The sequence below is a fragment of the Melanerpes formicivorus genome, unplaced genomic scaffold (genome assembly GCF_026170545.1).
Source record: "Melanerpes formicivorus ecotype bairdi unplaced genomic scaffold, bMelFor1.0.p_v2 SCAF_26, whole genome shotgun sequence".
Lineage (NCBI taxonomy): Eukaryota > Metazoa > Chordata > Aves > Piciformes > Picidae > Melanerpes > Melanerpes formicivorus.
The window spans coordinates 9133044-9147695 of record NW_027142378.1 but is presented as its reverse complement, the minus strand read 5'-3'; the positions used below and the strand labels follow the sequence as shown (position 1 = coordinate 9147695).

The 14652-nt window shown below is 43.9% G+C and overlaps 1 protein-coding gene across 2 annotated transcripts in view; it reads right to left on the bottom strand.

Moving 5' to 3' along the window:
• Positions 1-14652, bottom strand: part of CNIH3 (cornichon family AMPA receptor auxiliary protein 3) — an 87189-nt gene that overhangs the window by 44375 nt on the left and 28162 nt on the right. The window contains exon 1 of one of the 2 annotated variants that reach the window (XM_068153553.1): positions 5294-5638. The exons of the other annotated variant lie outside the window; for it this stretch is intronic. Within the exon in view, the coding sequence (XP_068009654.1) occupies positions 5294-5374 (81 nt within the window). The 5' untranslated portion in view covers positions 5375-5638. Of the gene's footprint in view, positions 1-5293; positions 5639-14652 lie in introns of those variants that run through there. 2 annotated transcript variants of the gene reach the window in all.

The following is a 14652-nucleotide window of genomic DNA, read 5'->3' as shown; positions in this document are numbered from 1 at the left end:
ACTCTTGAAGAGCTTTTGGACTTTTTTTACCTACACTACAACTTGCTAATAAAACACAGCCCACATCCCCAGGACAGTATGGTGACAAATAACTGAAGTGGCAACATCTTCTATGTACACAGACATTCTGTCAGAAAGCCAAACCATTTTAGGGGCAGATGTTAAATAAAATGACATGAAGTACTGGGAGTTTACTTCTATTACCTACACACAGTAAATGAGAAAACAAAACATAGATAATTCAAGCTGTCTGTTAAAACATAATAGACAAAGCCAAAAGGAGAATACATGTTCCAAATCTTCTTTCCCTGAGGTTTACACACACACACATAAAGATCATAAAATCATAGAGCTGTCAGGTTTGGAAGGGACCTCAAGGATCATCTAGTTCCAACCCCCCCGCCATGGACAGGAACACCTCATACTAGATCAGGTTGCTCACAGCCACATCCAGCCTGCCCTTAAAAACCTCCAGGGATGAGGCTTCTACCACCTCCCTGGGCAACCTGTGCCACTGTTTCACCACCTTTATGATGAAGAACTTCTTCCTAACATCCAATCTGAATTTACCCATTTCTAGTTTTGTTCCATTCCCCCCTAGTCCTATCATTACCTGACTAGTCCCTCACCAGCTTTCTTGTAGGCCCTCTTAAGATACTGGAAGGCCACAATGAGGTCTCATCAGAGCCTTCTCTTCTGCAGACTGAACAGCCCCAACTCCCTCAGTCTGTCCTCACAGGAGAGGTGCTCCAGCCCTCTAATGGTCCTTGTGGCTCTTCTCTGGACAAGATGCTTTCATTTAAAACTAAAAGTCAGTCAGGAAGGCTGAGGAGGGGCTGTTTAAAAGGCTTGTAGCAATAGGACAAGGGGCAATGGTTTTAAACTGGAGCAGGGTAGATTTAGATTGGATGTGAGGAAGAAGTTCTTCACAATGAGAGCGGCAGAGTAGTGGAACACATCACCCAGGGAAGTAGTTGAGGTCCCATTCCTGGAGATGTTCAAGGTCAAACTTGATGTGGCCCTGAGCAACCTGACGTATTTGGAGATGTCCCTTCTCACTGCAAGTAGGGTGGACAAGATGACCTTTGAGGGTCCCTTCCAACCCAATGCAATCTGCGAATCTGTTCAGTTGCTGCCTCTCACTCTTTAAATAGACCTCTGAACTTATATCTGTTAGATCAATCCAAAGTCCTATCATGGTAGTTTATCAGGATGAATACTTCAGAAGAAAATGGGAGGGGAAGCATAAAAGAAAGGGGGGTGGGGGGAGAAATCCATATTCTTATGCTTGGTTCCAGTAAGTCTCACTAATTTCAGCATACACAACTCTTATCAGGCCAGAGAGGTGCTTGCAGATTCATTTGAGCTCGTAATTACATCAGAATACTCCAAAACGCATTCAATGTGGTGTAACTTCTCAGCCTGGCTTCATTAATCTTTTTCACTGGCATGATACTCCTAACACTTTCTAGCAATCCTTAAGGACTACCGGTTACGAAGCAGTTGCACACATCTAGAGATAGGCAGGCATGAGTTAAAAAAAGAGAAGCTCCACTACAAGAAATTACCTTTTTTTTTTAAAACATATTTTTAAACAGCAATATTCTTGGAATTTCTAAATTGTTTTACTGTGGTATTATAAAATAGAACACTTGGAAAAGCTCTTTTCTTGAAGCTTTCTTTAAAAATAAAAGTAAAAGGCAGATAAAAAAAGGGAAGGGCTTGGATTACCCAAACCTTATGTATTTGAGGAGAGTAATTGTGCTGCAAGACTTCACATAAGCATGTCACATTTTAAGTGCTGACAAACAGACCACAATTTGGTCAACTTCAATCACTTCACTTCAGACACAACTCAGTGCAGCTACAGTAGAAATTAATGTGATAATCTTGTTAGGAGTTCAAACAGACTTGACATGGCTCAGTTAAATGTTAGCTGAAAGCTAAGTCTTAGTTGAGGAAGGGAGTAAAACTGATTAGTAAAAAGCTGTTTATAAAGAAGAACAAGAGGTGAGAATAGAAAAGCAAAGTGTCTGTGATCATCAGTAAAAGCCCATGTACTCTCTCCTTGGGCTCACACCATGATTAGCTGAGAACACAAAATTATGTAGTCAGGAGACCTAATTATTCTGTTAGTTGTATCACACAACTGCAACAAAGCACACTCAGTTGCACTGGTCCAGATGAGAAGGTACCTTGTCTAAAACATTTAAATGATGCAAGCAGCCTTCTAATAGATTGGATTGGTTGATGGGTTGGACACGACGATCTTGAAGGTCTCTTCCAACCTGGTTTATTATTATTAATACCTGAAGGCATCCTACAGAAAGGCTGAAGAGGGACTGCAGGCCTTTATAAGTAGTCCCTCTTCAGCATTCAGGTACTGGAGAGCTGCTATTAGGTCTTCCTACAGCCTTCTCTTCCCCAGGCTGAAGAGTCCCAGCTCCCACAGCCTGACCCTGTAGAAGAGGTGTTCCAGCCCCCAGTCATCTTCGTGGCCCTCCTCTGGACACACTCCACAAAGTCCATGTCTTTCCTGCGCTGTGGGCTCCTAGAGCTGGATGCAGTACTCCAGGTGAGGTCTTACCAGAGCAAAGTGGGAGAACCACTTCTTCTCAACCTGCTAGCCACAATTCTTTTGATGTAGCCCAGGATGTGATTTGCCTTCTGAGCTGCAAGTGTACATTGCTGGCTTACGTTCAGCTTCTTATCCACCAGAACTCCTAACTCCTTTTCTGCAGGGCTGCCTTCTATATCACTTCATCCCTCAGCTCATATTGATAACAAGGATACATCTGACCCACGTGCAGGACCCTGTACTTGGACTTGTTGAACTTCATGAAGTTCACCTGGGCCCTCCTCTACAGCTTGTCCTCCATACAGCTTATCCCTCTATCATATAGTTCTATAGCTCTTTTTTGTCCTTCAAAATAATTTACAAAATGTAAGTTCTTACTCAGTTGAAGAACCTCATAATCTTGCAAAGTTAAGAGATCCTCACAACTTAGTCTTAATAATCAAGTGTGGGTTTCAAAAATGTAAAAATACCTTAAAAAAACCCCCATTTTAACAGGAAAAGATAATTATTTCAATCCTCCTCTTCCCTTATAAGAATGTACTTTAAAAATGTATCTACTGTCCTTTACAAGTATATTACAGTGGGGGGAAAAAAAATCAGGTCACAGGGAAGGAGTAGGAGTTTTGTTTCTTGGAAGGTTTTCACAACAAGAGGTTTAAGGTAAAAAACTGCTATGACTCAATACATAAGCTACATGTTAGACTGCATTTTAGAAGAAATAAGAACTGTTATAACCTAGTTCCTTACAGGAAGGATAATAAAAATCCTTGTATTTTGTGTATGTGGGTACCGGGCAGGCTTAAAAAGTTTATTCAGGCAGGGTGTTTAACCTGATATTCCATGACCTTAACCATGTATTTTAATAGAATTTTTATCTATTTATAAGAAAAGATGGTATCAATTCTTGCTCTGTAACAATAGAACAGCATTTCCAGCCGCTGTCAGTTTCAGCTCCTTGATGTTTTTTCCAACAGGTACAGGAACTATGCACCATAAATATAAGCCTGTTGACAAAAGGTTTCCCTTTCCCACTTGCCTCTTATGGAGCTCTAGAGCTAATAGGATTGCTCTCCATGAGTTTCCAGACTGGAAAACATTCCACTAAGTAAATTTACAACTAGACTAATTTGTGGAAGAATGATTTGCTAGAAGTACTACGTGTGTTCAGACACCAACAACTTCAGTCAAAAAAGAATAAGTACATGATAACAGACTTTCAACACATATATATTAAAACAAACCCCCAAACCAACAAACAAAAAAAACCACTACCACATGGAAATTGTGATGGTAATGAAGAAACCTGTTCAATTTGCAGCAAAAGATTCAGAGCAGAATACACTTTAAAATCTAAACCCTTCGAAGAAACCGTAGGATTCTCACTTTTGGGGACCTAAGGTTGTGGTGAAGAGGAACAAAGAGAGCATAAATCATCACCTAGATTTTACTTGTGATTTAATTAATTATTATTTTTTTTTCAGGGATGAGGAGTGGAGTTGACAGCTAGAGCCCTTTCTCAGCCTCTCAGTACGTGACATGACTACAGGACTTGACATCACCATCATGCTTTTGGAGCTTCATTAATAAGAAAAAGAGAGACCTGTTCCAAATAATTCTATTTCAAAGAATTCTCACAACAGTGTGATCTCTTTCATACTTCTAATACACTTACATACAACTAAGCCAGTGGCTTTATTCTTGTTTCAATAAAGTCTGTATCTCCATTGCTTGTCAATCAAAAGAAGAGGATTTTGTCTTACTCCACCAAGTATCCACAACATCATTTGGATTGGAAAAGATAGAATCCATCTATTATCTACCAAGTCTGGTGCTAAACCATGACACTTGCTCTGGTTTTTCAGCTTTATCCTGTTCCATCCTGAATGTTTATGGCATGAAGGTATTTGGGGAACACACAGCATTACTAATTTCAAAGTATGTAATCATTTAAAAGAATTGCAAGTTATCCATGAGAATAATCTCAGTGATGCTGAAACAAACACTTTCTAAGTGACATGCTCACACCTACCACACTCACCCAGTGAACAGTAAAGAATGAGCACCACCACTTTGGAGTGGGATTAATAAGGGTGGTACTCCAATATGCAGTTCATGATGCATTACAGGGATGAAGTTTCACATTAAAATCTGACTTTTAATCAAGTTATTAATGTAGGAATTAATGAAGGAAAACCAGCCTAACTGCTCCTTCAAGTCTGGAGTGGTTTCTCCCTCACGACGATACATTCTCAGACAAGAGCAGCAGCGTTCTTACCTCGAGGACCTCCAGTTTCAGCACAGTCAGTGGCAGAGCCATGACCACCCTTGAGCTCAAACAAAGCCACGAGCCCGAGGAGGTCTCCACAGGGGCAGGGCAGTGCTGTGGCTCAAAGCTCTTCCCAGAAGAAGGAACGAACAGGCGGCTGTTGGTCTTTGAGCTTGCAAAAACTTAACAAATACAGCTTCCCACGCCGAGGTTCCATGCCGCTGTCCGTCTGCCCTGGCACAGCCGCCAGTGCGGGGCTGCCACGCCAGAGACAGACGCCGGCAGCGGGGGCTTCACCTCAGCTTCCCGCGTGCGGGGCTGCCCGCCTCAGCCGCAGCCTGTCCGCTCCCGCCACGACGCGACCGACCCAGCTCGCTCGCCCCCCTCCCTCCTTCCCTAGGGCTGTTTTCAAGGGTCTCCAGGGACGGCGGAGGGGCTGGGGTACTCACATGCCAGATGGCGAAGAAGATGAGGGCGGCGCAGAGGACCAGCGACAGCATGTAGCAAAAGGCGGCGAAGGTGAAGGCCATGGTGGGGAGTGCCCTCTGCGACCCCCGCCGCCGCCCGGTGGCGGTGGAGGGGTGGGGAGAGGTGGCAGTGCCGGCGGGCTACCGCGCGACCCCCCGAAATCACAGCGCGGAAAGGGGCCAAGTGCCCGAGCACTCTGGCATGGGAACGGAGTGCCACACACAGGGGCAGCGAGCCGGGACAGGCAGGCGGTGGGGCCGGCCGCCGCGCCCCACACCGCCGCTCGCTTTCGCTCCACCGAGCCAGCACCGACTCCTACAACTGCCGTCAGCGTCTGGGGTTGCCCGCCCGGCTCCTCTGCCGCCGTTCTCCCCTCCCCGCTGAGGCGCGGCGGTGGGCGGCCCCCGTCGCCAGGGCGCCCCCGAGGGGCGGTCCCCACAGCGAGGGGCTTCGCGGTGGCGTCGCTGGGGCCCTGCTGCCACAGCAGCCTGTTCCTGACTGAACTCATCTTTTTCCTTTAGGGTTAAGGAAACCTGGTGAGACGTGACTAGATGCCCGGGACCATGTGCCTTGCCCGGCTTCGCCGAGAAGTGAAGAGCAGCTGGCAGAAGGTCGGGTTGGGGGCAGGGTGTCACTTGGAGAAGTGAGGTCAGTGCTGGAGTGGCCATCGTCTGACAGAGACAGGGATAGAAACCAAACTTAGGAGCTAATGAGCTGGAAAAGAGTAGTTCAGCAAACTAGGATCAGCTCATCCTGTTGCATCAGATGAAAAAGGTGTCAACCCTGGAGTGGTGGAATGATTAGGGCTGGAATGGGCTGTCCTGGCTGACTCAGAACTGCTAATGGTGTGCAACCCATAGCTGGCCTGTGGTTCTGTCCCAGCACAACCAGGACAGCAGTCTATTTACTACAGAATAAATAAAGGTAAGTTTTTCTGACATGCCACAAACTTGGAGAGTGCTCTTGATGACTTTCAGGTCTGTGCAGTATCCAAATTGCTGAAGAATGTATTTAAAGGAAGGGAGGAAGGGTAAGCCCTTGACTTCTTACCTTGTTTTTATAGAATCATAGAATCAGTAAGGTTGGAAAAGACCTCAAAGATCATCAAGTCCCACCTGTCACCCAAGACCTCATGACAACTAAACCATGGCTTCAAGTGCCACATCCAAATCCCTTTTGAACACCTCCAGGGATGGTGACTCCACCAGCTCCCTGGGCAGCACATTACAATGGCCAATTACTCTTTCTGTGAAGAACTTTCTCCTCACCTTGAGCCTAAACTTCCCCTGGTGCAGCTTGAGACTGTGTCCTCTTGTTCTGATGATGGTTGCCTGGGAAACCAACCACCATCTGGATACAACCTCCCTTCAGGTAGTTGTAGACAGCAATAAGGTCTCCTCTGAGCCTCCTCTTCTCCAGGATAAAAAAACCCAGCTTCCTCTGCCCCTCCTCATAGGGCTGTGCTCCAAACCCCTCACCAGCTCTGTTGCCCTTCTCTGGACATGTTCCAGCAACTCAATATCTTTCCTAAACTGAGGAGTCCAGAACGGGACACAGGACTCAAGGTGTGGCCTAACCAGTTTTTAACAGTATCCATAGTGTTTCCTGGCATGACTTAGCCATTTCTGCAGGAGATCTGTGTAGGATTTACCATCAATTCTTCCACCTCTTTGGAACTCATCAGCTGACACAATACAGCAGGTCTGTAAGCAAAAAATTTCCAGGAGAAAATACCACAGAACCACCTGTAAGTCCCATTTAAAAATATTCTGAAAACCATGGATGAAAGATCAGACTCAGCGTGGCCCCAGGCAGCCTGATCTAGTGGGAGGTGTCCCTGCTCAGTGTAGGGGGTGTGGACAAGATCTTTTGAGTGTCCCCTCCAACCCAATGCAATCTCTGAACCTGTAAAGCTATATATTTGAAACACCCTAACCAAACTTCAAAAGAATTCCAGTTCACAGCATTTTCATTCTTTTTATGGATGCAAGGGGGTTCAGTAACAAAATTCATAGTATCATAGTATCATTCAGGGTTGGAAGGGACCACAAGGATCATCTAGTTCCAACCCCCCTGCCATGGGCAGGGACACCCCACACTAGATCAGGCTGGCCAGAGCCTCACCCAGCCTGGGCTTAAACACCTCCAGGGACGGGGCCTCGACCACCTCCCTGGACAACACATTCCAGGGTTTCACCACTCTCATGGGGAAGAACCTCCTCCTCACATCTAGCCTGAATCTCCCCACCTCCAGCTTCATTCCATCCCCCCTAGTGCTATCACTACCTGAGATCCTGAGAAGTCCTTCCCCAGCCTTCCTGTAGGCCCCCTTCAGATACTGGAAGGCCACAATTAGGTCACCTCAGAGCCTTCTCTTCTGCAGACTGAACAGCCCCAACTCCTTCAGTCTGCCCTCACAGGAGAGGTGCCCCAGCCCTCTGATCATCCTTGTGGCCCTTCTCTGGACACGCTCCAGCACCTCCACATCCCTCTTGTAATAGGGGCTCCAGAACTGGACACAGTACTCCAGGTGGGGTCTCACCAGGGCTGAGTACCCCACCTGGAGTACTGTGTCCAGAAATTGAGAAATTCAATTTAATTTAATTTAATTTCTTTTAATTTCATTTAACTTCATTTCATGTTTTAAATAAATAATTAAAATGAAATAAATTTATTTAGAAACTTGCCAGTGGTCACTTGTGACAAGTCAGACTTCATGGTACAAGAGATCAAAGCCAAGTTCCAATCAAGCTTTCTTTTTAAATGTTTACAATGTATTTTTGGTTTAAAATTGTGGTATATTATTAAATACATACATTAAATACACTTACATCCTGAAGGAAAGAGTTCTGATTTGAATCAAGAGTCAAGGCCAGTGATTATTAAGCAAATCAGGAATAGGCTGATGGATATAACCTTTTATAACTGAGCTGCTCTGGACCATACATGTGATTTTATGCTTTAATTCAGAAGGGCAGAAGATGGTAAATAATAATAAGCAATATTGCATCATACAGGGATGCAGTAAGCATACTGTATCTCTCTGACCTTTTAATTCTTTTGCATCTTAAATCCTGCTGAGTGCCTGCTTGTGAAAATGAATGATTTATTCATACCTGCTCAGTTTGAAAAGAGCTGTAAATGAGGTACAGAAATCTTAAGGGGGTTTTTGATCATTGTTTGGTTTGGTAAGTCTTAAGGGATTCTTTGTTTGTTGCTTGGGTAGGTTTGGTTTTTTGACCACATTAATCATAGAATGGCTTGTGTTGGAAAGGACCTCAGAGATCATCTACTCTAACCTCCCTGCCATGGGCAGGGACACATCTCAACTAGACTCTGCTGCTCAAGGCTTCATCCAACTTTGCCTTGAACGCCTCCAGGGAGAGGGCATCCACAACCTCTCTGGGCAGCCTATTCCATTCCTCACCATCCTTGTACTGAAGGACTTCTTCCAAAGATCCAGTCTAAACCTACTCTCACTGAGCTTAAAACCATTCCCCCTTGTCCGATATCTAGACACTGTTATGAAAAGTCCCTTTCCAGCCTTCCTCTAGCATCCCTTCAGATATTGGAAGGTGGCTATAAGGTCCCCTGCAGTCTTCTCCAGGCTGAACAACCCCAGCTCTCCCAGCTTATCCTCATAGCAGAGGTGTTCCAGCCCTTGGATCATCCTTGTGGCCTTCTTCTTGACTTGCTCCAAAAGCTCTGTGTCCTTCTTATCGTGAGGACACCCAGCACTGAATGCAGGATTCAAGGTGGGGTCTCACAAGAGCAGAATAAAGGGGAGGAATCACCTCTCTTCATCTGCTTTACTTTAGTATCTGGCTATATATTACCTATTTTAAGCCTCAACATAGAAAAACTGATGCTCCAAGAAAATGAAAATACAACATTTCTTTCTGGAGGACTTGTGTGTATACACACACACACACATATATGTATGTGCAAATATAAATACACTCCATGTATCATAAACACAAAGTATACAAAAATATATCTACAGTGTCTGTATCATAAAAGACAGAAGTAGAAACACCCATTAAATCTCAGTTTAGGACAACACTCCAAGGTAAACATTCTCCTGTTTTTCACTGTCTCTCACTTCAGTTATATTCCAGCTACATATTTGGAGCTCTTCAAAGAACACAAGGGCAAAATACCTGTTTCTCATTTTGCAAGGAGACAGGTCCACAGCCCAACACTTCCAAGCCCACACAGTCTTTCCTGGTATTGACTTTGAAACATATATTGCCCATTAGCTATATTTCTAGTCATTAATCATCACTAGTGGCTGACTAATTACAAAAGTTTCAGATATGCAGTGTAAGGAAAATCTATCAAGATGTATTTGTGACATTTTTGTCCTACTGACTCCTTATGTTATACCACGAGGATACTTTAAGTATCTTGAGATATTTAGATGATGGAGTGTGGTGGAAGGATGTACCCTTCACATAGCACATCTCTGGATTTGACTCAGTTATCACTAAATGGTTAGGAGCTCATTACAGCTTTCTGTGGCATGATGACCTCACATCAGGGAGCTGTTCCTTTGCAAATTCTAAATGAAACCATTGCAAACCACAGCAAAACACAAGGCAAAAGGTGAAAACCGAACAGAATAGAATAGAATAGAATAGAATAGAATAGAATAGAATAGAATAGAATAGAATAGAATAGAATAGAATAGACCAGACCAGACCAGACCAGACCAGACCAGACCAGGTTGGAAGAGATCTTCCAAGATCATCGCGTCCAACCCATCAACCAATCCAACCCACCGTGCCTGACCCCTTCCCCACTGGTTTAAACCTCTGTGAGCACTGCAATCTGTTTGTTAGGTCCCCATCCACTTCTAAGGTCTTCGTCCTAAACTTCAAACAAACTGATGGATCTGCTCCTAGCTGCATGAGAAGTTACAGTCCAGCACCCAGCTGTGCTCCCTTGAAATAATGCAAAGCACAGAGGCTGGGACACAAGGTGTGGGGGCTGAGCATGCAGCTTTATCAATGGAAGGGATCTGGAATAGGCAGCCCAGACAAGTACAAATATAACCAACTTCAGATAAACCTTGGTACTTTCAGATCTGCTACTTTAATATTTATTCTCCCAAAATAAACATAATTGCATGCCCACACTGAGACACCCCCCCTTTTCTTTTCTATTACTGGAAATAAAAATTCCAGTAGTTCTGCAGCAGTCCTTTAGGAAATGCACTAATGTTTGCTCTCTGGTGTTGAGCAGCTGTTTTTAGCTGCCCCAGGCTCACATTTTGCACCTCATCTTTCATTTACCTGCCTTCAAATTTCCACAAATGCACTAGTAGTGCAATGCTGATTTTCAAAGCTGTCACTCTGCCAATATTCATACATTCATAGAATGGGTTGGGTTGGAAGAGATCTTAAAAATCACCCAGTTCCAATCCTCCCTCCATGGGCAGGGACACCTTCCACTAGACCAGGTTGCTCAAGGTCCTGTCCAACCTGGCCTTGACACCTCCAGGGAGGGGGCATCCACAACCTCTCTGTTCCAGTGTCTCACCACCCACAATGTGAAGAATTTCTTCCTAATATCCAGTCTGTATCCTCCTCAAGCTTCAATCCACCCCCCCTCATCCTGTCACCACAAGCCTTGTAAAAAGTCCCTCACCATCTTTCTTCCAGGTCATTTTCAGCTACTGGAAGTCTGCTATAAGGTCTCTCCAGTGCATTCTTTTTCTCTCTTTGACCTATTATCATAGATCAAAGCACAACCAAAGAGTTTGGGATTTTTTACTTAGGAGTGACTTTCACTTTATGAGCACCTCTATGAGGAGACCATAAAACATTTAGTCACTATGTAGATAATAACAAAGGGGTATATTTGGTGAGCAACAGATGGCCCTCAAAGCCAAATGACATCCAGCGTTCCTATACACATTGTGAAAATAGACTTAGCAGATTTATGAGTTCAGGATGTCCTTATGTTAGCAGGTCTTGGAGCACTTGATTTTATATGAAATGACATTTTGTGCTAGATAATGAAAGAAACTGAAGGTACTGAACAAAATTTCCAGTGGCTAATTTATGGAGTGGCATTAGAGAGGAGAAAGAACTGCTACTGAGTCCTTTCAACTCCTAAATAAGTACCACAACTGTATAAACCTAAAAGACAGGAGAAGAGAAGCCTCTGAGGGCACCTCAGAGCTACATTTCAATATCTTAAAGGGACCAGCAGGAAGGCTGGGGAGGGCCTGTTTAGAAGGGCTTGCAGTGATAGGACAAGGGGCAATGGTTTTAAACTGGAACATGGTAGATTTATGTTGGACATAAAGATGAAGTTCTTCACAATGAGAGTGGTGAAATCCTGGAACACATTGCCCAGGGATCTGGTTGAGGCCCTGTTGCAGTTTGAGCTGGGTGCCCCCCTGCAATGTTTATTTCCTGTGGCAGCCTGATCTAGTTGGAAGTGTCCCTGCTCATTGCAGGGAGGTTGAACAGGATGACCTTTGAGGGTCCCTCAATCTGTGGGACAATACAATCTGTGACAATTCTTTATAAGACTAATAGTACCTGAAGTGAGAGGCTAAAATCCACCAACAAGGTGATACACCCTCAGCCAAGGTGGTTTGTAGCTTTAAGATTCATATATTACTGCTAGAACTTATGGTTTTAAGCATCACATATTCCTGAATGCCTGCTAGAGTAAAAGTCATTATATTAATTATAGTAGGGAATTGACATTCATTACACTGAGTAGATTTTAATAATACATCTGACTCTTTCCTTTGTGAACCTTAAATAATACTGAATTATTAACAATGCTTATATACAAGCTGCCATCCCTGGGCTTTACTGCTACTATCCTACAGAGATTAAAAGAAGCATTTCACACTGTTCAGCATTATTATTTCACATCATCTGCAGATTCCAGATGATACAACTCTATTACTTCAGGGTCAGTCCATTTTGTAAAGGTTACCTTTGCAGTAATAAAGGCAGGTGAAATTTTGTTTATGGGTCTTATCTTCCAACACTAGGAATATGATAGTTCATGAACCCACTGACTATAATCTTATTTTACTTTTAGGGGAATAAATATGCTAGTTCACCAGCTGGTAGCAAGAATTTCCACCTTCTTTGGTAGGAACCAGCCAAGTAAATTTTTACTACATTATCATAGGATCATGGGGAAAATTCTATTGGAAAGGACCTCAGTTGGGGCTGTTCAGCCTGGAGAGGGGAAGGCTTAAGGGAGACCTTATAATAGCTTTCCAGTACCTGAAAGGGGCCTACAAGAAAGCTGGGGAAGGACATTTTACAAGGGCTTGTAGTGATAGGATGAGGTGCAATGGATTGAAGCTTGAGGAAGGCAGATATAGACTGGATATTAGGAAGAAATTCTTCACAGTTTGGGTGGTGAGACACTGGAACAAGTTGCCCAGGGAGGCAACACCCTCCTTGGAGGTGGTTCAAGGCCAAGCTGGACAGGGCCTTGAGCACCCTGGTCTAGTGGAAGGTGTCCCTGCCCATGGTGGGAGGATTGGAACTGGGTGCTCTCTAAGATCCCTTCCAACCCAGCCCATTCTCTGAATCTACAAAGCTATGAATGATACACTACCACACTCATGCCCATAATAGCCAACTGACAAAACTGGGGCTTCAGATTTGCAGCTCAGATCACTCACTTGAACTAATCCCAGGAACTGTTCTATCCCATGCTTTAATAACCAGCAGCACAGGGGCATGATACACATTTTGACTCCTCGTGTCACTGACAATTTGCTAGCAAATAAAAGTGTTTGACAAAGGAGAATTTGAGACTTCGTATCTGCAGAGTTAGTGGAGCAATTTTGTGAGCATTTATCTCACTGCTCTTCTTAAATGCCTAAGCTATGTTTTCCTGCCCTATATTTTCCAGCCCCCTCTGCCACACAGTTCTTCCCCATTAAACTGTCTTTCTAGTTCATAGTCTCAGCCTGGTCTATCCACCACCTCCCACTTCCTCACCTCCTCCAAATTCAGCTTTTGTTTCCTGGGATTTCATTAAGACTGCTTTCTCACCAGTGATATACTATCTGACAGCACACTGAGCACTCCAGAAAAACAGGATCTCTGCTCTTGCTTCCAGGATGGAGTAGCAAAATCAAGTGGAAACAGCAATTGCAGAGGAGGTCCTGCTTTGTGGCACAACCAGAGAAATGAAATAGGGGAAACATTTACATACTTTCAACAGATCTCTAATAATTGTGTGATAATTTTAGAAGGATGAGAATTAGTTGAAGACCACAATTATCCATGGCAACAGTAGCAGTCATGTTTGTCTTCCAAAACTTGACTCCTTCCAGATATGAAGTCCTTCCAATACATGGAGAAGACAGGAGCCTTCCATAAATTAGCAGCAAGATTTTCAGCACTGGCAAAATAACATGTCTACTGATTTTTATTCTATGAACCTTTTTTCTGAGCTGTTCCAGGCCTTTAGCCCGGAGAGGAAGCCCAACACAGAAATGGGAGCCCATGAGGGGAACAGAAAGTAAGATCTTAACGTGGAATATCTGAAACAGTCTCATTTGCCTTTGACATTACCTGTTTTGCTTCAAATCAATACATGGAAACTTTACACAAGTAATTCTGGCTAACATTGCTTAATCCTGCTAAGAGGGAATTTAATTTGGGTCTGTGCTGGGGAGAGAATGGCCTTCAACTTGATCAGTTCTGAGTAAGTGAATTCCACCAAAGGCATGAAAACCAGGATACAAATTTCCCAAATACATGACCGATGAGAAACCCTTCATCAGCCACTGAAGATCCTGCAGAGCCAGCTATGCTAATGAGGCAATTCCCATAAGATATGCATTTGTCTAAACAGCACATTAACATTCTGGACCAGATCCTTCTGATTTTAACAGCGCTTCATTTTTTCCCACCCCAGAGGCTGAAATATTCAGCTCATCCACCAGCCCCGCTGGTTGCTCCCACCCATTGCAGGCTGTATCAGATCACACCTCATGGCTCCATCATTCTGAACAGAGAAGCCAGAACAAAGTCAAATGTGTGATACCCTTCATGAGTTCTGCTTCTCTGGGGAAGCTTGAATTCTCTCATATTAAACCAAATGCTCTTCCTCTTTATCTCTTCATACTAAGACTGCTAACTGAATGCTCATCCCTGCTGTTCAGAAAACAACAATCTGCTGCAGTAAGCTAAGGCCTGGTGTCTTTGCTAGGGTTTAGAAAAGAATTCAGTATTTCACCAAACTGACATATGTGTTCTAACTGAATTAATGGTCTTAGTCATTTTTGACTTGCACACATAAATGAATAGTGCAATATGGTCTGCATAATAGCCAGTGCTGACTA